Source organism: Jaculus jaculus, chromosome 14, assembly GCF_020740685.1.
Source record: "Jaculus jaculus isolate mJacJac1 chromosome 14, mJacJac1.mat.Y.cur, whole genome shotgun sequence".
NCBI lineage: Eukaryota > Metazoa > Chordata > Mammalia > Rodentia > Dipodidae > Jaculus > Jaculus jaculus.
This window is the reverse complement of record NC_059115.1, coordinates 21,543,510-21,567,130: the sequence shown is the minus strand read 5'-3', so window position 1 is coordinate 21,567,130 and position 23,621 is coordinate 21,543,510. Positions and strand designations below refer to the sequence as shown.

General features: G+C 48.2%; 1 protein-coding gene across 2 annotated transcripts; it reads right to left on the bottom strand.

Moving 5' to 3' along the window:
* On the bottom strand, positions 1-23,563 carry Gys1 (glycogen synthase 1). Of its 2 annotated transcripts, XM_045134115.1 has the most exons (16): positions 23,242-23,563; positions 21,787-21,968; positions 18,516-18,707; positions 17,585-17,770; positions 17,186-17,330; positions 14,479-14,596; positions 13,975-14,095; positions 13,335-13,441; positions 12,206-12,265; positions 12,030-12,108; positions 9,726-9,839; positions 8,412-8,538; positions 6,097-6,192; positions 5,844-6,007; positions 1,498-1,578; positions 1-1,347 (listed from the first exon to the last, which is right to left on the bottom strand). In XM_045134115.1, the coding sequence occupies exons 1-16, from the start codon at positions 23,357-23,359 to the stop codon at positions 1,021-1,023; spliced, it is 2,217 nt and encodes a 738-aa protein (XP_044990050.1). In that variant the 5' UTR covers positions 23,360-23,563; the 3' UTR covers positions 1-1,020. The 2 variants fall into 2 exon arrangements, with proteins under 2 accessions (XP_044990050.1, XP_044990051.1); XM_045134116.1 differs by lacking the exon at positions 21,787-21,968.
* Positions 23,564-23,621: the final 58 nt, after the last annotated feature.

The window sequence follows — 23,621 nt, the reverse complement described above, 5'->3', positions numbered from 1 at the left end:
TGCTTAAATACATGTGTATTTTTCCATCTCTGACACACGCCTTCCACCCTTCTGTTGACTACAAACCAAGCAGCGCATCAGGCATAGCACACGTGAGTCTCTCCTGGAGTTTCCTGATGCTGGAGGCAGGATGCAGCTTTTGGGTGGAAGGGCCTCGAGGTAAATGTAGGTCTTCTAGAACCCAATGGTTTTGGTTCTAGACTGAGGAAGGGGACCCAAGGTGTAGCACAGTGACAAGGTTCCAGGTTCAGCAGCTGGGACCCAAAACCCAAGGGTTTCTCAGTGGCCTGAGTGGCTGGGGTGGGGGTAGACAGCCAGTTTTGTCCTTAAGAGAGGCTGGTTAACTAAGGGAAGGAGAAGGATCTGGTCAGGGAAAGGCCAGAAGGCAGAAAGGTGTCTAGTCTGAGATTGAATATCCCCCACCCCTGAAAGAAATGAGCAGCCAGGCTTGGCCAAAGTATAGAGGTTGGAGGAGCTGGAGTGAGGGGTCTTCTACCCAAGACCTGAGCCTGAGTTCGGGTTAGAATGGAGGACTGTAAGCATTCAGTTATCTTAATCCCTGAAGTGTGCTCACTCTGGACTTAACTGCCCCATTTGCAGGGAAGCCACCGGGTTTCCAGCACATGGTGGTCCCTGGGGCACGTCTGAGCATAACAAACTCTGTATATCGCGGGATATGCTAAAGAAGCCCCAATCCTGAAAACAACAGGCCAGGTTTCCTAAAATCTCCAGCACTTTGCGGAGTAATAATGGCAGACTCCTGGCTTCTGGCCCCCAGTCCAAGCCAGAGCACAGAATGCATTCTAAAATCCAAGAAAGGCACAGCATTGTGGAGTGTGAGAGCTCCCACAGTGGAGATGCAGGGCCACGAATGAGTGGTGCAGGGGCTGGGCTGTGGACCACACAGAGCGTGGACCCCACTCATGGTCTGGAGGGGGGTTCAGGAACAGCATGTCTGCACCCACTCTCTGCAGGAAGAACACAGGGCAGCGGGCAAGGGAGTGAGGTGGAGTGCAGGGTTCAGTTGCGCTCCTCGCCCAGGGAGCTGGCAGGGCTGAGGGGCTCACTGGGCGTGCTGAGCGAGCTGGAGGGACCCGTGTCCACCGAGTTGCTGCGTTTGCTGCCACCGGTGGAGGAAGCGCAGGAGGCCCTGCGTGACCACTCAGGTGCGCGGATATTGCGACGATCTTTGGCAGCCTCTTCCTCCTCATCGTAGCGTTCACCATCATCCTCCAGGGACCCATCCCGGGGCTCTTCTTCATCCTCACTCTGGTGTGGGCTCGAGTGTCTGGACAGGGAGGGTGATGGTGGCACCGAGGCTGGCCGTGGGTAGCGGTACCCTTGGGTCTGAAAATGTGGGCGTGGGAATAAACTAGAGTGAGCACAAGCCACTGAAAAATCAAGAGGCAGCCAGTAGCCCTTCCTGCCCCAGAAGAGATTCTTACCCCCAGCCCAGCCTTCTGTTCCTGACACAGCTTTAGTACTGGGTCTACTCACCGCATCTGCCTCATGTGGCTCATAGGTGAAGTGATCTGGGAAGGCTTTGGCCAGGGCCATATGACGGGCAGACATGTAGTACTTGGGAGAAAGGAGAGGAAGTGTCAGAGTACACAGGGGGCAGATACACTCCCTGGCCAATAAATCCCAGCCACACCTTTTTTGACCACTGAGCCACACCCTAGCCCTCACTGTGGATTCTGGACAGGAGCTCTACCTCTGAGCCACATCCCCAGCCCTCACTGTGGATTCTAGACAGGAGCTCTACCTCTGAGCCACGCCCCCAGCCCTCACTGTGGATTCTAGACAGGAGCTCTACCTCTGAGCCACGCCCCCAGCCCTCACTGTGGATTCTAGACAGGAGCTCTACCTCTGAGTCACACCCCCAGACCCTCACTGATGATTCTAAGCAGGGGCTCTACCTCTGAGCCAGGCCCCCAGCCCTCACTGTGGATCTAGACAGGAGCTCTACCTCTGAACCATGCCCCCAGCCCTCACTGTGGATTCTAGGTAGGAAGGAGCTCTACCTCTGAGCCATGCCCCCAGCCCCTCTCCCTGTAGATTCTAGGCAGGAGCTCTGCCTCTAAGCCATGCCCCAGGCCATCACTGTGGATTCTAGACAGGAGCTCTACCTCTATAGCTATTTTTTAAAATAAATATACTTTTATTTATTTGAGAGAGAGAGAGAGGGAGGGAGGGAGGGAGGGAGGAAAAGAGAGAAAGAGGCAGACAGACAGAGACAAAGAACATGCTAGAGCCTCTAGCCACTGCAAATGAACTCCAGACACATGTGCCCCCTTGTGCACCTGGCTTATATGGGTCCTGGGGAACTGAGCCACCGTCCTTAGGCTTCACAGGCAAACACCTTAACTGCTAAGCCATTTCCCCAGCCCACTACAGCTATTTTTAAAAATATTTTATTTTTTAAAGGAACAGATTGCTCAGTGGTTAAGGTGCTTGTCAAAGATGAATGTTTGAATACCATAACATAAAAGGAGTAGTGTTTTCTTTCTGCCTGGTGACACAGGCATTTCTACTCTTACTTGTAGGTTGAACCCCAAACACATAGGTTTTTCAGTTTTTTATTTACTTATTTTGACTATTCATTTACTTATTTTATATCAGAAGAAATTTCATAAATACACATCACATGTTGTGACCATCAAGCTCCTGTCTCCCTGTTTAATTGCAACGATTAAAAACTATTTGTAAGATTGGAAAAAATACATATTTTATTTTTTATTTATTTGAGAGACAGGTAGAGAGAGAGAGAGTGTGAGCAAATGAGCACACCAAGGCCTCTAGCCAGTGCAAGCAAACTCCAGCATGTGCCACCCATGTGAATCTGGCTTACGTGGGTACTGGAAAATTGAACCAGGCCAGCATCCTTGGAAGCAAATGCCTTTTATCATTGAGCCATCTTCCTAACCCATCTATACTTTTACATATATATATGAATGTATGTGTGTGTGAGAGAGAGAAAGAGGGGGGCACACCAGGGTTTCTAGCCACTGTAAACTCTAGATGCATGCATCTCACCTTATGCATCTGACTTATATGGGTACTGGGAAATAGAATCCAGGTTTCCAGGTATTGCAGGAAGGCGCCTTAACTGCTAAGCTAGCTCACCAGCCTCTCTTTTATTTTCTTTTCTGTTTTGGTTTTTCAAGGTTGGGTCTCTCTCTAGCCCAGGCTGACCTGGAATTCACTATGTAGTCTCAGGGTGGCCTCAAACTCATTGGTCCTCTTACCTCTGCCTCCCAAATGCTAGGATTATAGGTGTGCACCACCATGCCTGACCTGATTTTTGTTTTTTAATACAAGAAAAGTGAGAGCAAGAGAGAGAGAGAGAGCAAGAGAGAGAGGGAGGCGGAGAGGGAGAGAGGGAGAGAACGAACTAGCATGCCAGGGCTTCCAGCCACTGTAGTTGAACTCCAGACACATGTGCCATGTTGTGTGCATGTGCGACCTTGCACGCTTGCATCTGGATTACATGGGACCTGGAGAGTCGAGCGTTGGTCCTTAGGCTTCACAGGCAAGCACCTTAACCGCTAAGCCATCTCTCCAGCCTCATCCTATTTTTATTTTTATTTTTTGTCTTTTTTGAGGTCCGGTCTCCCTCTGGCCCAGGCTGACCTGCCTCATCCTATTTTTTGAGACAGGGACTTGCACTGAATCGAGAGCTCACCAATTTGGGTAGACTAGCTACTCAAAAAGCCCTAGCGACCCTTCTGCTTGTACCTCCTGAGCACAAGGACCATAGGCATGCTCTGGCATGCTTAGCCTTTTAGCTTTTGGTGTGTCAGTGTGGTATGTGTGAACCTGCATGTGCATGGATGTGCGCATTTGGGGAGACTAGTGGAAGACATCACGTGTCCTTTGCTCTTCTGCCTCATTCCTCGAGATACAGTCTTGCACTGAACCTGTGGCTGCTGATTTCTTGTTAGACTAGTGAGTCCCAGGGATCCTCCTGCCTCTACCCCTCTCAGTGCTGTGGTCATAGGTGTATACAGCCATGCCCAGCTTCTTACAGGGGTGGCATGGATCAAACTTGGGTATGCACGTCACACACAGAGCCATATCCCCAGACATTTTTTTGTGTGTGCGGAGATTAGGGTTTCACTCTGTAGCCCAGCAGACCTGGAAAGTCACTTTAGAGTCCAGGTAGGCATCAAACTTGTGGTGATCTGCTTGCCTCAGCTGCCTAGGTGCTGAGGTTACAGGTGTCTTTTCACTCACTAAATTACTCACAGTGGTCTTGAACTAGTGATCATCCTGCCTCAGCCTCCCAAGTAGCTGAGAATACAGATCTGTGACACCAGGTCCTGTTGGCCACTTTGTGGTCTTGTTAGGCTTTAATAGTGTCTTGCTATGTACCCCAGGCTCGCCTCCAACTTTTAGCTACATATTGGGTCAAACTTTCCAGTCTCCTCTATGCAAATGTTCGCCTCACATGGGTATTAGCAGAGCCATGACTGGACAATCCCAGAGTTACACCTCACCAACTGGGGCAGAAAATCCCCAGATTAAATACTGCTTTGTCAAGAAATCACTGCAAATGAGAACTCTACAAATGTCTTTCTTAGAAATTAATTTGACTTTCCTTCTTTGGTTTGAGAAAGTGCTTTTTGTTTGTTTTCTGTTTTGTTTTGTTTTGGGGTAGGGTCTCACTCTGGTCCAGGCTGACCTGGAATTCACTCTAATTTCAGGGTGGCCTCAAACTCACAGCACTACTCCTATCTCTGCTTTCCAAGTGCTGGGATTAAAGGCGTGTACCATCACACCTGACTCAAGAAAGTGCTTTTTAACCCACAAGCCATTTTCCCAGGCTTTTGTTGTTTTGTTTGGAGACAGGTGCTTCTATTACTTTTCCTTGAGACAGAGTCTCTCACTGAACCTGGAGCTACCATTTTTTGGTCAGTTTGTCTGACCAGCAAGTCCCAGTGATTTTCCTGTCTTCCCCACTCAGCACTGAGATTACAAGCACGTGTGGCCACACCCATCTTTTGTTATTTTATTATTATTATTATTTTTTTTTTTGTGGTAGTATCTCACTTTAGCTCAGGCTGACCTGGAATTTACTATGTAGTCTTTCAGGGTGGCCTTGAGCTCAAGGCAATCCTTCTACCTGTCTCCTGAGTGCTGGGATTAAAAGTGTGCACCACCACGCCCAACTTTTATTATTTATTTATTTATTTGTAAAGATAGAGAGAATGAGGATGGGTATGGCCAGTGCCTCCAGCCATTGCAAAAGAACTCCACATGTTCCTGCCACTTTGTGCATCTGGTTTACATGGGTACTGAGGAATTGAACCTAGGTCCTTTTGCTTTGTAGGCAAGTGCCTTAACCACTGATCCATCTCTCCAGCCCCACACTTGGCTTTTTGTGTAAGCAGTGGAGGTCAAAGCCAGGTCCTAACACGTGCTGAGCCATCTCTCCAGCCTGAGATTATTTTCTTTATTTTTTTTTTAATTTTTTTTAAATTTTTTTTAAAATTTTTATTTGAGAGCGACAGACACAGAGAGAAAGACAGATAGAGGGAGAGAGAGGGAATGGGCACGCCAGGGCTTCCAGCCTCTGCAAACAAACTCCAGACGCGTGCGCCCCCTTGTGCATCTGGCTAACGTGGGACCTGGGGAACCGAGCCTCGAACCGGGGTCCTTAGGCTTCACAGGCAAGCGCTTAAGCGCTAAGCCATCTCTCCAGCCCGAGATTATTTTCTTAAAATGACAGCAACGTTTACAGTAGGACAGACCCACGTGCTGCAGCCTTTTGAGGTTATATAACTAGGGGCTGACAGCCAAGGTGTCTGGGGAAGAAAACAAGGGGGGGGGTAGGTTCATACCCGGCCTAGGTATTTCCAATCCAGCAGGTCAGACAGCCGCTCAGTGCGATTCCGCTGGATGATCCGCTGTCGCCGGCTCTGCTGGCAGAAGCTGTAAAGGAAGGAGGTGAGCTGCGAGCAGGAATCATCCAGACTACGGAACCTTCGGTCTAGAATGTAGATGCCTGCAGAGACCAGGGCCAAGGTGTGAGAATGGGCTTTGGAAGCGATGTTGGTTCCAGGACTCCTCCCCATTGCAAGAACCGGCACTGACCGTAAGCTGAGGGGTCTGCTATGTGCTCCTCCATGAAGCAGCCGAAACCAGAGAGGTTGGTGGAGATGCTGGGGATGCCCATCACGGTGCATTCCGCTGCGGGAAGGCATGGGAAGGAAACATCAGGGAACACTGTGAGGCGCCTCCACAGCGCCACCTGCTGGCGTCTGTGGAAAGTGCATCCTCACTGTGCCCATGGATCCAGTCTGCCATTTCCCCAAAAAGGAATCTGAGAGACCAAGAAAGGGTAGTAATTCAGGAACTGGGGAGATGGCTCCACAAGTAAGAAGAGTTGTTGCTCAAACATGGGAATTTGAGTTGGGATGTGCCGCACCGTTGTAAAAAGTCATGCATGGCCAGGTGTGGGTGAACGCGTTTAGTCCCAGCAATAGGGAGGCAGAGTTAGGAGGATCGCTGTAAATTCGAGACCAGCCTGGGACTAGTTTGAATTCCTAGTCAGCTTGGGCTAGAGTTAGAGCCTACCTCAAAAAAAAAAAAAAAAAAAAAGGCCATGCATGCCGGTAACCTCAGCACTGGAGTGGAGAAAAAAGGATCCTTGGGCCTGGCAAGTTTGAACAAAATTGGCAGCTCCAGGCTCTATGATAAACTCTTGCCTCAAGGAAATAAACCAGAAGCATGACAGAGGGCACCTAATGTCTTCCTCTGGTCTTTGCACAATATGCACATGTGTCTGTATGGTGTGGACACCGACACACATATAAATATGCCACACATACACAACCCACAAAATTTGGTGGCGCACGCCTTTAATCCCAGGATTTGGGAGGCAGAGGTAGGAGGATTGCCCTTGAGTTTGAGGCCACCCTGAGATGACATAGTGAATTCCAGGTCAGCCTGGGCTAGACCCTACCTAAAAAAAAAAAAACAAAAACGAGTCAGGTGTGGTGGTGATTGCCTTTAATCCCAGCACTCAGGAGGCCACCCTGAGACTACAGACTCCTGGTTAGCCTGGACTAGAGCGAAACCCTACCTCGAAAAAAAAAAGAAAAAAGGAAAAAGAAAGAAAGAAAGAAACCTCACAAAATAAAATAGGGTTGGACAAATGGCTTAGCGGTTCAATGCACTTGCTTGCAAAACCTGTCTTCCAGGGTTCAATTCCCTAGTACCCATGTAAAGCCAGAAGCATACAATGGTGCATGTGTCTGAAGTTCATTTGCAGTGGTAAGAAGCCCCGGCATGCCCAACCCCCCTTTTTTTCTCTTTTACTCACTTGCAAATAAATAAAAATAATTTTAAAAATGAAATACAGCCAGGCATGGTGGCGCACAACTTTAATCCCAGCACTACTCAGGAAGCAGAGGTAGGAAGACCACCATGAGTTTGAGGCCACCCTGAGATGACATGGTGAATTTAAGTCAGCCTGAGCTAGAGCAAGACCCTACTTCAAAAAAAAAAGTGAATTCACTTGCTGTGGTTGTTTGAATGTAAAGAAGCCTTATACTCAATCCCCAGCTAGAGGCAATTTGGGAGGTGGAGCCTTGCTGGAGGAGGTATGTTGCTTGGTGGCAGGTTTTGGGGTAATGAAGCCCAGCTTCCCAGCTGCTGGTCTCCATGAAGTCACAATCTGGTATTTTGTTTTGTTCTGAGTGTTCACAGTATGTGTAGTGTGTTGCATGCATGTTTGTATGTGCTGATGCAGCACCCTACGGGATTGCCCAGATGCTCTCCTCCATTACTCACCCATCTGTATTTTTTCCTTGTGCCACAATCTCTTACTGATTCTGCAGTGTGTCGTTCACATGGGTTCTGGAGAGTCTCAGCCCACCCTCCCCCACCTTCATACCCGCACAGGAAATGCACAACTGCTGAGCCATCTCTCCAGAGATCCTACCTCGAATACAAAACAACAAAAAAACAAAAACAATCATGCAAAAAAGTTTGGGGAAGGGGTTGTATCTGGGTGGGCTGGAGTGGGGGTGTAAAAACACAAATGTCCTGGAAATGAGGGAGAATTGTACATAAACAATTCCACTTCAGCTCTGGGTTGAAGAGAGGGAATCTGAAGGTCACTGGGGACAATGTTGCTCTATCAGTAGTGTTGATGAATTTGGAGGCAGCTGCTCTCAGTGGAGACTAAATAGCAGCTAATTAGGGGAGATCAGGTGAACAGTGAAGGCTGTTTGAAATGGACCCTAGTCATTCAGTCCTGACCTCATGGGTTTGTGTGCCACCAAATCATACCCAGTACCAGAAGAAGGTTCTACCACTGTCCCTAAACAAGGGACACTTTGCCTGAGGCTCATGGCCCAAGCTGAAAAAGGCCCCAGCACCCTGCCACCCTGCCCTGCACTCACCTGGAGTGTAGCCCCAAGGCTCATAGTAGGAGGGGAAGACACCAAGGTGGCAGCCACGCACAAACTCCTCATAGTCCACAGGGAGCAGGGGACTTGTGGAGGAGAGGAATTCTGGGTGAAAAATCACCTGGCAATGAAAGAAAAGAGCTTAGCCCAAGCTCCTAATAGCTATTTCCTGACAGCCTAGAGTGGCTCAGACAATATGCAATACTATTCTTAAAATACATAAATAATTAAGTACATATATATGGCTGGAGAGGTAGCTTAGCAGTTAAGGCATTTGCCTGCAAAGCCAAAGGATCCCAGTTCGATTCTCCAGGACCCACGGAAACCAGATGTACAAGGGGGAGCATGTGTCTGGAATTCCTTCGCAGTGGCTGGAGGCCCTAGTGCACTCATCGTCTCTCTCTCTCTGCCTCTTTCTCTCTCTCTCAAATAAATATGTTTAAAATATTTTATTTATCTGAGAGAAAGAGAGAGAGAAGAGGTAGAGAGAATGGGGGTACCAGGACCACTAGCCACTGCAACTGAAATCCAGACACGTGCCACTTTGTGCATCTGGCTTTAAGTGGGTATTGGGGAATTGAACCTGGTTCCTTAGGCTTTGCAGGCAAGCGTCTTAACCACTAAGCCATCTCTCCAACTCTGCAACAGTGTGATAAAGTCACACAGTGTGATAGTTTGAATGTGTGTCCCCCATAGACTCAGGTGTTTTATTTTTTTTTAAGATTTAATTTTTTTTATTTTTATTTTTATTTTATTTTGAGAGCAACAAACACAGAGAGAAAGAGGCAGATAGAGATAGAGAACGCCAGGGCCTCCAGCCACTGCAAATGAACTCCAGATGCGTGCGCCCCCTTGTGCATCTGGCTAACGTGGGTCCTAGGGAAATCGAGCCTCAAACCAGGGTCCTTAGACTTCTCAGGCAAGCGCTTAACCGCTAAGCCATCTCTCCAGCCCAAGATTTCATTTTTATTTATTTATTAGAGACACAGAGAGAGAGTGTGTGTGAGAATGAGTGTGCCAGGGCCTATAGCCATTGCCAAAGAACTCCAGAAACATGTGCCACCATGTGCGTCTGGCTTATGTGGGACCTGGAGAATGAACCGGGGTCCTTAGGCTTTACAGGCATGTGCCTTAACCGCTAAGCCACCTCTCCAGCTCCATCAAGTGTTTTACTAAAGCTTGTAACCTAGGTCTCCAGCCGCCAGGCTGGAGGAGGTGTCCCTGGCGGCAGATGCTGGTGTGACATGCCCAGGGTCTAACCACTAGTATTGGCATTCCCAACCCATCACTGCCTAGTAACCTACTCACTTTCACTCGATCAGCACTACTGTTGAAAAGGCCAATTCGGCGGATGGTGGTCAGGATGGGATCCGAGGAGTCATCCAGCATATTGTGGGTGCACACCGGGGGGAAAGACTGCCGCTGTAGAAGCCACAAGTGGGACAGGAGTCAGAAAAGGGACAGGAGAGCTAGAGAGATGGCTTAGCAGTTAAGGCACTTACCTGCAAAGCCTAAGAACCCGGGTTCAATTTCCCAGGACCCACATAAGCCAGATGCACAAGGTGGCAAATACATCTGGAGTTCATTTGCAGCAGCTAAAGGCCCTGGTGTGCCCGTTCTCTCTGTCTCTATCTGCCTCTTTCTCTCTCAAATAAATATAATAAAAATTTAAAAAGACAGGTTGGTGGCACACACCTTTAATCCCAGAACTCAGGAGGCAGAGGTAGGAGAATCACCGTGAGTTTGAGGCCACCCTAAGAATCCCGAGTGAATTCCAGGTTAGCCTGGCCTAGAATGAGACCCTACCTTGAAAAACCATTAAGTAAATAAATAAAAGAAAAAGAAAAGGAACAGGAGACTTCTCCATAGGTCATAGGGACCTTAGATGTCTATGGAAAGCACAAGAGATTATTTGGAGTTGTACTGGTTGGCTCTTTCTTAATTACTATGAGCCTAAAGGCAGAGCCAGTGTTAAGATGTTTATGGGAAAGCAGATATATACATACTTTTTTGTTTGTGTTTGTTTGATTGGTTGGTTGGTTGGCTTTTTGTTTTGCTTTGTTTTTTCAAGGTAGGGTCTCACTCTAGCCCAGGCTGACCTGGAATTCACTATGTAATCTCAGGGTGGCCTCGAACTCACAGCAATCCATCTGCCTCTCAAGTGCTGGGATTAAAGGCGTGTGCCACCATGCCCGGCTCAGAGCTATTTTATTATATATTCTTTCCTCTATCATTAAAGGAGTCTCTAACTACCAAGGCCAAGGGAAAAGTTGTAAAAAATGGTATCAAGAAGCAGGGGCTAACAGGAGTTAAAGTTTTCTTTTCCAAGTCAAACACTTCACACCAAAGTGGAAGCAAAGAAACTATGGTTCCCAGGAGTCACAATAGCAAGACAATGCTACAATGAAAAGAACTCCAGAGGTTACAAATATGGACTTAAAAAGATTTTTTTTTTTTTCGAGGTAGGGTCTCACTCTGGCTCAGGCTGACCTGGAATTCACTATGTAGTCTCAGGGTGGCCTTGAACTCTCTTGAGATCCTCCTACCTCTGCCTCCCGAGTGCTGGGATTAAAGGCGTGCGCCACCACGCCCAGCTCTATTTTGTTTTTTTTTTTTTTCTTTTGAGGCAGGGTCTTACTCTAGCCTTGTCTGACCTGGATTATGTAGTCTCAAAATGGCCTTGAATGTAGGGCAATCCTGCTCCCTATGTCTCCCAAATTCTGGGATTAAAGGCATGTGCTACCACATCTGGTTTTGTTTAGAGATTGTTTCATACTCACCTTCAGCCTAACAAGCACAAGAAACTACAACTCCCAGAAGCACCCACTTAGCAACATTCATGAATGCAGAAGACCTTTCTTTGGGCCTTGGAAATTAGTTTAACCAAATGCACATCTCACCTCATTTATGCATCATAGCCTTTTAGGTCCCTTATTCTCTAACAAAGGCACCAATGTCCCTTGGCCCAAAAGGAGTGAAAGAACTCTAATTCCCAGAAACCTCCCAGGCAAGGGAAGTCAATGCATTCCAAAAAAAAGAAAAAAAAAAATCTCAAGGGTTGATGGGAGTTGTAGTTCTCATTTTATGGTTGCCCTCATTAATGTTTCCTGCTCACTTAATCCCATCAGGAAAAAAAGAAGTTCCAACTGCCAGGAGTATCTGAAGACTAACACTATAGGCAGTGGGATTAAAAAATTAGCTGGTGTGTGTCTATCATGAGACAAGCCCAAAAAACTACCATTCCCAGAAGGGCATTGGGGAGAAGCCAGTTGGCAGCAAGGACAGAATTTGGCAGCTGCATTTCTTCCTGTAAGGTGATCTTTACTCTTAAAGTCCGTTTGACTTTTTGTACACTGACCCCCAAAGACCTAAAAAAAGCCACAATTCCCAGCAGGACCCTGGCAAAATGTCACAGAAAACAGCCTGCCCAAAGTGCTCCTGGGAACTGAAGTTTTACCATACATTTCACACCTTTCTGTAGACTTCAGAATTGCTCCCTCCATATAGGGCCACGCAAGAAATCAGAAGTCCCAGCCATCTGTGGGACAAGCAGCCTCAGGGGCCACACCACTGACAACTGGCAGCTCTCTGCTAAGGGGTACCAACCTATACCTGAGTGGCAAAAATGGCTCTCTTCATCATAGTGAAATCCTCCTTGTCCAACATCTTGTTCATGTCTGGAAGACTTCCCCTGTAAAATGAGCAGGGGTAAGCATGTGGCAATAAGGTGCCAGGAAGGGTCATGGTGCTGATGTTGGGGACAGAGCTTGGGCTGGCTGTTCACTCACACCAGTAAGGATTCGTAAAGCTTCCGCCCGAACTTCTCCTTCACTGCATTGGCTGTATCCCTGGAAAAGAAGAGCCACAATTTCACGTGTACACCACCTGCTACTATTATCAGGCTCTGAGGGCAGCGGGAACTCTGAGGCCAGAACAGCGAAGCTGTGTAGCAGGGGCTCCAGGAGGAGGAGGGGCACCAGGGAATGCTTGGGTGCCTTGAACTATGTGGCTGTGGACAGGCGGTCTTTCCTGTCTTACTTCAGTGACTCAGCTGGATGAGTGTAAAAATAAAACCAAGCCAGGCATGGTGGCGCACACCTTTAATCCTAGAACTCAGGAGGCAGAGGTAGGGGGTATTGCCATGAGTTTGAGGCCACCCTGAGACTACATAGTGAATTCCAGGTCAGCCTGGGCTAGAATGAGACCTTACCTCAAAAAAAAAAAAAGAAAGAAAGAAAGAAAAAGAAAATAAAAATAAAAGCAGCTTCAGGGGTTTACAGGGAGGACTCAAAAGAGGTAAGGAGAAAAACTGGCAGATGACAAGCCTTCCAGAAATGTCAGCTATTATTAGGGTTTGGCTAGTGCTGGACAGAGCAATGGTAGGCTGTTTTATAAACAAGGAGTAAGATTCTGACAGAAGAATGTCTTGGCACAAAAATTAGGAAAGAGTGTCACCTGACAGCCTCATGGCTTACAATCCTCCCATAGCTTAGGCCTAATTTTCTTCCCTGGACACACTGTTCTTGCCACACTGGAATCCTTGTTCATTCTCAACCATGCCTCAGGGCCTTTGCACTTGCTATTCCAAGGTCCTACAAAGGTGAACGACATGGGGTAGATGCTCAAAGACTCGGGTTAAGGGAGCAAACGACTCAGCAAGGGGAAGTAGTTTACCGAAACCCACAAAGAAAGCAACAGAGGGTGACATGAGAGGAACTTCACTATGAGATTATCAGAGACCTGGTCTGCTGTCACACTTGTCTAGAGAATGACTTGCTATGGCTGTCCCTGGACTAAAGCAATGACTTCACAAGATTGGTGGGGCAGGCTGACCACAATACAGATGGCCACGGTGAGACTGTCTGTGTGCACAAACAGGCATTGGGTTGACCGGGTGCCAAGCCCAGGGCTACTGACCAGAGTTGCTTGCGCACAGCTTGGCCCTTGAGGGTTTCCACGTTAAAGTTGTTGGTCCGGGCCGGCATGATGAAGAAAGCAACCACTGTCTGTTCACTGCCATTCACCTGGGGAAATGAAGAGAGGGGAGGTGAGGGTGTGGGACAGCAGGGATGGGAATGGGCTTTGTCACTGCTAGGACCTCACCATGGCTTCTGCAGATAAGCAGAACTGTGGGACGGAGTTACTATCCCGATAGCCCCTCTGATCTCTGATCTTTTTCATCTTTTGCAGTGGGGGGGGGAGGGGTGTTGTTGAACAAAAGAGTCTCTCACATCGGTAAGCACTCCCCAAGTGAACCACACCTGTGGATCTTAGGCAGGAGCTCTACTACTGAGCCACATTCCCAGCCCTCTTTATACTTTTTGATATAGACTCTCATTAAATTGCCTAGGCTGGCCTTGAACTCATTCTTCTGCCCAAGCAAGCCTTGAATTTGTGATCCTCTTGCCTCAGTTTCCCGAATACAGGGAGTACAGGCATGTGCCACCAAGCCCAACCTCTGATTTTCTTTCTGGGTCTCTACGCCCTGCTTCAAACCATGGCTTTACCTAACCCACCTTCAGTCCCTCCTCACTCTGCTCCTTGGCCCGGGCCTTACTCTGAGCAGATAGTTGAGCCGGGCTAAGGCCTCCAGGAAGACGTCAGCTCCCTTGTTGGAGAACTCGTAGCGGCCGGCGATAAAGAAATACAAGGTCTTGTCTAAGTTGAAGTCCAGGTGCCTAAAGAAGCCACAGGATAGGGTGAAGCCCAAGACCCTGACTCTGGAGTCTTGCTCTGAAAACTACAAAATCCCAGAAGCTACAGGACCAAAGAAATTTAACATAATGCAAAGACATCAGTGGGACTCCTGGAAGTTGCAGATTTTTTTTCTCCTTAGATGAGGATTTACATTAATATCCAACCCATAATACCAGATATCAAGACATCTGGAAACAGAGCTCATAGTTGACCAAGGAGTCCACACCCCAGTCCTCCCTCAGATGTAGGGGGTCCAGGCCCAGTCTTCTTCCTTTATATCCAGGGGTCCAGACCCCAGCCCTCTTCCCTCAGGCCCTGGGGACTAGGCCTCAGCCCTTCTCTTTTGGTCATCTGGTCCACATACCCATAAAAATGGCCACGCACGAACTCCTGGATCCGAGCTTTGCTCTGAGCATGAAGGTTCTGGAACTCGTGCATGGCGGAGAATTTCTTCACGTTCAGTCCATTGGGGGTCACAATATCTGGGATTGGGGGAGAATGTCTCATTCTCTTTTGTTTTATTTTACTTATTTGAGAGAAAGAGTGGCCTCCAGCCATTGCAAATGAACTCTAGACACATGCGCCACATCTGGCTTCTGTGGGTACTGGGGAATCAAACCTGGGTCCTTAGGCTTCACAGGCAAATGCTTTTACCATTAAGCTATCTCTCTAGCCCTTATTCTCCTTTTTGATGAATCTGGCTAAAGGATTAATTTAGGAAAGCTGCCTTTTCCTCTGCACCTTTATTAATTAGTAAGCCATCTGTGATCTCCCATGATAACAGACTTACCCCACTACTCAGATCCCTTCTTGCCCGATATTATTTGTTTATTCTCATAAGCACAATTCCCAATCTCCTCAGCTCCTACAAATGACCAGACAGTGACCTTTCTACTTCAGAGGCTCTTGGGAGTTGTAGTTCTTAAACATTTTCTACCTTCATACCTCTTTCAGTGGTCCAATTATGTCCTGCTCTTATACAATTAATAATGTTATTATATTATTATTTTGCAAACCTCAGGCCTTGTGCATACTAGGAAAGCACCCTACCACTGAGCTATATCCCCAGCCCTCCCTCTCATAGAAATTAAAGCACATCAATTTAAAAACTACAACCCCCATCAGGCCTGAGGACAAAGTTTCAGAAAAACTACAAAGCAGAACAAGAAAGAACTTCTAGGAGTTGTAGTTATCACCTTACTTACATTCATAAGAGAATGGTTGTAAGACTAGTTTCAGCCTTACTTTTCTGAAATACAAATCTACTCTAGCTGCATTCTTTCATTCTTTTTGTTTGTTTGTTTGTTTGTTTTTTGAGGTAGGGGTTCACTCTTGTCCAGGCTGATCTTGAATTCACTATGTATTCTCAGGGTGGCCTTGAGCTCACGGCAATCCTCCTACCTCAGTCTCCCAAGTACTGGGATTAAAGGCGTGCGCCACCATGCCCAGCTCTTCATTCTTTTTGGAGTAACATATACATTAGCCAATTACTATATCTTACCACTTCTGAAATTATAGTCAGAGGCTAGGGAAATGGCTCAATACTTTAACACACTTGCTTGCAAAGCCTGCTAGTCCAGATTTGATCTTCCAATGCCCATGTAAAGCCAGATGCACAAAGCAGCACATCTATCTGTAGTTCATTTGCAGTGGCAAGAGGCCTTGGTGTGCCCATTTTTTCTTTCATTTACCTTCCCACTCTGTCTCACATAAACTGACAACACTCAAATAAGTTGATAAACTGACAAAGAAATAACACACACACACATTAATATTATTATTATTTTTTTTTTTTTTTTGAGGTAGGGTCTCACTTAGTTCAGGCTGACCTGGCATTCACTATGTAGTCTCAGGGTGGCCTCAAACTCATGGTGATTCTTCTACCTCTGCCTCCTGAGTGCTGGGGTTAAAGTCGTGCACCACCAGGCCCAGCTAGAAATAATTTTTTTTTCAATTAAAATCAGCAGGGCATAGTGATGCATGCCTTTAATCTTAGCACTCAAAAGGCAGAGGTAGGAGGATCGCTGTGAGTTCAAGGCCACCCTGAGACTACACAGTGAATTCCAGGTCAGCCTGGGCTAGAGTGAGACCCTCCCTCAAAAAAAAAAAAAAAAAATTAGAATTAGAATCAAAGAAACTACAACTCCCATTAACCTCTAGGATATAAAGAGCCAGACAACCATATTCATACGTTACTATTTCAACCTGAAGGCCTTCTAGTTCTTATTCTCGAAGTAAAACAAAAAGTCTATATTGGTGGCTAGAGAGATGGCTCAGCAGTTAAGGCACTTGCCTGCAAAGTCTAATGACCAGAGTTTGATTCCCCAGTACCCACATGAAGCCAGATGCACAAAGTGGTATATGCATCTGGAGTTCATGTGCAGTGGGTAGGGACCCTGGCACGCCCATTCTCTCTGCTCGCAAATCAATTTTTTTTTTTTGTTTTTGTTTTTCGAAGTAGGGTCTCACTCATGTCCAGGCTGACCTGGAATTAACTCTGTAGTCCCAGGGTGGCCTCGAACTCATGGCGATCCTCCTACCTCTGCCTCCCGAGTGCTGGGATTAAAGGCGTGCGCCACCACGCCCGGCTGCAAATCAATTTTAGGGGCTGGAGAGATGGCTCAATGGTTAAGGTACTTACCTGCAAAGCCTAAGGACCAGAGTTTGATTGTCTGGTACCCACGTAAAGTCAGACGCATAAGGTGGTGCATGTGTCTGGAGTTTGCAATGACTAGAGGCTCTGGTGGGCCCATTCTCTCTCTCTTACTCGATCTGCCTCTTCCTCTTTTTCACTCTCTCTCAAATAAGTAAATAAATAAAATATTTAAAAAGGAAACTTTTTTTTTGGTTTTTCGAGTGTAGGGTCTCACTCTGGTCCAGGCTGACCTGGAATTAACTCTGTAGTCTCAGGGTGGCCTTGAACTCACGGTGATCCTCCTACCTCTGCCTCCTGAGTGCTGGGATTAAAGGCGTGTGCCACCACGCCCGGCCGAAAGGAAACATTTTTTACAGTCTATATTGCAGCAGTTTCTTACCTCACTCGTATTTAGGGACTGCAGCCCAGATCTTACCTGGTTTCCTCTTGAGGAGGTGCTGAGCCTCTATGGCAGTGATCTGCGACACGGTAGTGAAGACGTGGGCGCAGTGGGCTGCTGCTCGCTCCATGCAGTAACGGTGGTAGATCTGTCTCTCACCTGCTTCCTTGTCCACGTTAAACTGGTCAGGAAGTGAGGAGGTCAGGTTGGGATGATGGGGAAGGAGACTTCAGGAATAGACTCTAGGGTCCTGGGCGGGGGTGGGGGGTGGGGGTGGGGCGGGGCCAACAGGTAGAACCACTAGGGTCTAGATTCCTGGATCTGAGGGAAGAAGACAGGGCTGAACCCCTAGGTCTGAGGGAGGAGGGAGCTGGATCCCTTTGGAATTCCCAGAGTTTTAGGCTTTACCCAGCATGTCCCACAAGCCTAGCTCACCTTCTCCAGGTTGTTGTAGAAGTCCACAGCGCCAGCACACAGGTAACGCCCCAGCAGTGTAGCGTGGGTGGTGAAGATGGTTGCCACAGGCAGGCGCCGGGCACGGCACAGGCAGAGTCCAATGCCTGCCAACCACTCATGGAAGTGGGCAACCACATGTGGCCTCTCTTCGCTCTGGGCCAGGAACTGTGGGGCAACAGGGACCGAGTCACTCACTATGTCTCCATGAGTACCACAAAAGGAACCAGCAATTCCCAGCAAGGACCAGAAAGCAGGGGAGAGGTAACCATTACCACTGGCACAAAGCAAGCAATAGCCACTAACAAGGAGCTATGTCCCAAAACAGGCTTATGAGCTGGTTTCATCCCTGGAGGCTCATGGGAGCTTGGCCATTGTGTTTGTTTTGTCACTTTCTAAATCCTAGTAAAGTTGAACTAAAAGAGCTAAAGTTTTCATGGACAAACTTCCAAGAGCTCTTGTACAGTAGACCTTTTGCAAGTAACACTGGCACAAAATGAAATATAACTCCTTAAATGCTTTGGAACAAATGGCTCCTGTTGTTCTAATAATGGAAAATTAAGTTTCCTAGATAAAACCAAGCTTCCTTGTTCTGAAACAGATTCGGGATTTGAGGGCATCCGGTATCCTTCTGAAGGCTTAAGTTCAGTCAATATGAGACCAGAGAAGTACAAGTTCCAGAAGTCCTGGGGTCAGCCCCCTACTGACCAGAGGCCCTAGGGGTCTACACTTGGAACAGTTTGAGAAGAACTAGACCTGGATGTTCATGTCCCCAAGTACCAGACCTAAACCTTGGACCAAAGAGCCTACAACTCCCAGAATGCCTAGAGAGAAGCCTACCCTCTGATACAGAGGCCGGTGGTCATTGTATTTTCAGTGGAAAGCGTAAGGTGGGGATGGCAGTGGTGCCTACCTCACCCAGGAACCAGGTGGTGAGGAAGCCAAAAAGAACGGCGTCGTTGGCCTCACGGTCATACCAGGGCACCCCGATGTTGCAGGTGTCCCAGAGCTCGCCTTTCCAGCGCTCCAGGGCCCAGGCTGAGGCCCCCACATCCAGGAGCACCACCAAGGGGCTCCCCTCAATCAGCCAACGCCCAAAATATACCTGGGTAGTAGACATAAGCATGTTCAGTATTTTTGCATTCTACCATCCTTGGGCAGTTGTCTCTTTCCAGCCTAATACGCTCACCACGCTCACCAGCTGCCTTATTTCTACTTGCTGTGACCTATTCTAACAATCCTTTAAAAAAAATTATATATATATATATATATATATATATATATATACACACACACACACACACACACACACACACACTACATACACACACATATATATATTATATTTTTTTTTCTGCTGGGCATGGTGGCACACTCCTTTAATCCCAACACTCCAGAGGCAGAGGTAGGAGGGTCACTGTGAGTTTGAGGCCACTCTGAGACTACATAGTGAATTCCAGATCAGCATGGACTAGAGTGAGACCCTACCTTGAAAAACCCAATATATACATACATACATAACTTATTTAAGAGACAGTGAGAGACAAAGAGGCAGATAGAGAGAATAGGGGTGCACTGGGACCTCTAGCCACTGCAAACATACTCCAGGCACATGAGTCATTGCAAAATACCACACTACACCACAATTTGGCATGCTAGGGCCTCAGACACTGGCTTTATGTGGGTACTGGGAAATCGAACCCAGGTCGTCAGGCTTCGCAAGCAAGTGCCATTAACTTCTGAGCCATCTCGGCAGGTCTGGAAATGTCTTTTACTGTCACACTTTTTTTTTTCTGTCCCCACCTGTGGTTACATTTCTGTCCCTTTCATTATACTGTCTTCACCTACTTCTCTCCTCTGTCCACTGTCCTGTTTTGTAATCCTTAGCCACATGTCTAACAACACCCATCCTGTCTCCACCTCAGGACTACATTTTCCTACCAACTGCCCTCACTTTCTCAAGCCGGGCATGATGGTATACACCTTTAATCTTAGCACCTGGGAGGTAGAGGTAAGAGGATTGCTGAATTTGTAGCCACCCTGAGACCACATAGTGAATTCCAGGTCAGCCTGAGCTAGAGTGAAACCCTACCTTGAAAACCCCACCTCCCCCCCCACAAAAAAAAAGGACTCACTTTCTCATCTGATTTCTCATCAGATTCCTCTATTGGCAAATTTCCTCCCTAGATCATGACTATGACTCTGGGCCTACTGCGACAGCTCTAACCAAGGGACATGTTTCACCCTCTTCCCCAATCTGCCTTGGCCCTGGGAGAGCCTCACTATGATGCCCTTCCCCCACCCAGCTGTTGTCTGCCCTTTTGCTGGAGGGGGGGGGTTATTCTTAGGAACAGCTGTCTTTGGGGGAGGAACAGGGCTGTTCTAGGGTCTCTTAGGGACATGGTCTAGCCTGAATGGACTCCAGATCCAACCAGAAATGTAGGCTGTGAATGAGTGGAAGAGCCATTGCACCTGTCTCCCAGTCCTGTCCATGATCTGTCTATACCTTCTGCCTGTTCCTCATAGCCCTGGCCCCAGCAGCTGCCTCTCACTCTCTACCTTTCTTTCCTTTTGCTTTTCTTTGTGGTGCTGGCGATTGAACCAAGGGCTTTACCCATGTTAGGTAAATGCTATCCCACTAACTACACCCCTAGCCCCTCACTTGGAATTCTATATATTTGCCATATGTCCCCCAGCCCCTATCCTCTTTTCTAATATTTATTTATTTGAGAGACTGAGAGAGGACAAGAGAGAGCATGGACATGCCAGAGGCCCCTGCGACTGTAAACAACCTCCAAATACATGTGTCATTTTGTTCATCTGGATTTACATGGGTACTGGGAAATTGAATCCAGGCCGTCAAGTTCTGCAAGCAAGTATCTTTAACTGCTGAGCCAACTCTCCAGCCCTGCTATCCTCTTTTTTAATATTTATTTATTTGAGAGACACAGGATAAGAGAGAACATGGGCATACCAGGGCCTCCTGCCATTATAAATGAACTCCAGATACATGTGTCATTTTTTAAAACATTTTTTAAAATTTTATTTATGTATTTATTTGAGAGAGAGAGAGAGAGGCAGATAGAATGGGCATGCCAGGGTGTCTAGCCACTACAAATGAACTCCAGATGCATGTGCCACCATGTGCTTCTGGCTTATGTGGGTTCTGGGGAATCAAACCTGGGTCCTTAGGATTTGCAGGCAAGTGCCTTAACTGCTAAGCCACCTCTCCAGCCCTATGCATTATTTTTTGCATACTAGGGACTTGAACCCAGGCTGTCAAGCTTTACAAGCAAGCTCCTTTAATTGCTGAGCCATCTCTCCAGCCCTCTATTCTCATTTTTAGGTTTAGTCTCTGGATCTGGGTCTACCTCTCTCTCCTATCTTCATCAGTATTCTATCTTTCTAGCTCCTTCTAGGCTTGAGGTTTATCTCAAGCATCTGGTGCTCTGTCTTCTGTACTTGAGGTACATTCTTTAAGTGTGCCAGCATGTCCACTTCTCTGTCCACACATGGCTGTCTACAGTGGTGGTGATGGTGGTAGCGGCAGTGGGAACAAAGGGGATAACAGCTCACACTCCAGGGCTAAGTTCCTAATTCCTTTACCCTCTCATGAGGTAGATGCTATATGAGCTGATCCTTAGCCATGGGCACACAGCAGCAGGGGGGTAGAACTTGTACTTTACATTCCAGAACCCTGTTCCACACCTATCTGAACTCAAGTCCATATAACCCAGGGCTCTATATGGCTGGTTGTCTTCCTGTTTTCCCCTGTCTCTCTCCCTTCCCTCTCTCCCTTCTCTGAGACAGGGTCTTGCTTTGCAGCCCAGGCTGCCTTTGAATTCAGAGCGATCTTCCTTTAGCCTCCCAAGAGGTGGGATTACAAGTGTGAGCTGCCACTCATGGCTCTGGCTTGTTCCTGTTCTCTAACACTGACGATCTCAAGTCTCCTGGATTCATGTTTCTTTAGGTCTGTCTGTGTCCACTTACCCAGATCCCGGATTCCCCAGTCCACTTCATCAGACCCCACATCTGTTGACTGGCTATTGCTCTCTCTTCTCTAGATCTGCTGGGAAAGTGCCCCCTATGACTGCTCCTGCCTCCTATGGACCCTGGGCTTGTCCATCCCCAGCCCTCCTCCATGTGCTGACCCTGCTCTGTGGCAGGGCAGTGCTATGTCCCACCTTGCAGCCCTTGCTGTTCATGGAGTCCAGTGTCCTCTTCAGGGAGGGGGTTGGGGGCTCCAGCAGCTCCACCTGCGTCCTCACACCCTGCTCCGTGTATGGTCCCACAAGGTAATAGTTGTCGCCCCATTCATCTCCTGTCACCTTTGCCTTCGTCTGCAGCACCGTGTAGATGCCACCCACTGTGGGCCCAAGAGCATGAGAATGGGCCCCCTGGTGGATTGGGGGATGGGCTCAGGTGGTATGGGGCAGAGGGAATGGAAACCCAAACTTTGGACCCAGAAAAGGGGAAGGACTGAAGGTTCCAGTCAAGAGGAAATACGGGGATTTTGGTGAGACTCCTGGGTCTGAGAAGAGAGAAAGATGGGCACCTGGGTCTCATGGAACCAAGGGACAGAAGCACAAGCATGGTGGACTCAGGTTCAAATCCTCAGTCCTGCTCCAGGCCATGGTCAAGAAAGGGTTCATGTCATATTCAGCTTTTCCAAGTTATCCAAGCAAGCCTGAATCAATATTCCTTACCACACACATCTGAGGGACCCTGCTTATCAGGGCTGACCACTGCCCCCACCATAACTCTACCTCAGATCTAAGAGTCTAGATCCCTAGCTTCCTCACCTTTGAAAGCCAAGGCCCAGGGGCTATGCAGTTTTTGGTTTCCCTGCCCCCATCATTATGGGGGGCTCTGTTCCCTTCTCCCCCCCAAGATCCAGCAAAACAAATTCTTAGACCCCTATGCTTCTGAGGAGTGAGATCCAAACAGGCCATCCTGGAGATTCCAACCCAGCTTTTTCTCCAACCAGTAACACAGGGTCTAGAATGCCTTGTACACCCAACTGCAGCCCCTCCCATCCTAGGGCCCAGCCCCTGACCAACTTAGGACTTCCAGCCTTCCCGTTTCTCTCTGCCTAAGAATCCAGGCTCGGGCTCCTTGGAAGCCAGGCATTTAGGCCTTCAACCCTCTCCCACCTAGGCCCTACGAATTAAGAAACTGCAATCCCCTCTCATCGTTCCTTTCAAGTGGCCAGGTCTCCAGATATTCCCAGAATAGTCCATAAATACTTTTTCTACAAGGGTGAACTCTCCGGGTCGGAGCCACATCCTGAGATCACTTTCTCCAGGACTATGGATCCCAAGAATCCTCCCCACTCCTCAAGGTTGCCTGTATAAGTCTCAGTGCCTCTCATCCTTCATGCCCCAGGTCTCCTGTCCCTTCCTCTAGGAACCAGGAATCTTTCGCCGAGTGTTCTATCCCTCAGATCTCAGGATCTGAAGCTTTCTTGAGTAGCCTCTCTTCCCTTCCTCGCAGGCCCAGGACGCGAAATCCAGCCCCTCCCCAAGGACACAAAAGTCACAGGGCTTTGCCCAGGTCTGGAGAGTGCCTCAGTGTAGCCCTGTCCTCCTCTGAATCACAATCCCAAGAGCCCCTCAGCCTGATGCCTCAGGCGTGCTCACCCTTGTTGGCCACCTCCCAGGCCACCTCGAAAAGCACGGTGTTCTCCAGGTCGAACTCATCCTCCCAATCCTCCAGTCCTGGGAGTGAAGACATGGACAGACTGCGGCTTAGAGGCATGGCTGGTGCAGGCAAGGGGCTCAGAGGACCATAGAAGGGGAGCCAGAGAATGCACGAGACTAAGTGAGGAGCCGGGTAGGTGGCTGTCCCCGGCAAGGTGGCAAAGCGCCCCGCTTCCTCTTGCACGACCGCACCCCCGCCCGGGAGAGCTCCCGACTTAGGTAGGAGGGGGCCGCGGCGTCACTGACCCGGGATAGGAGCTGCAGTGAGACCCCGCGGCCGCCAGGAGGCAGTGCCCGCCCCTCCGGACAAGCGCCATTGG

Excerpts from the sequence above, each read along its gene's own strand:
- Gys1 (XM_045134115.1), bottom strand. The coding sequence starts at position 23,359 with ATGCCTCTAAGCCGCAGTCTGTCCATGTCTTCACTCCCAGGACTGGAG. Across the intron at positions 6,008-6,096 it reads AGCAGACCCCTCAGCTTACG|GCATCTACATTCTAGACCGA; the intron begins GTCAGTGCCGGT and ends TGGTCTCTGCAG. Across the intron at positions 1,348-1,497 it reads AGCCACATGAGGCAGATGCG|ACCCAAGGGTACCGCTACCC; the intron begins GTGAGTAGACCC and ends CCACATTTTCAG.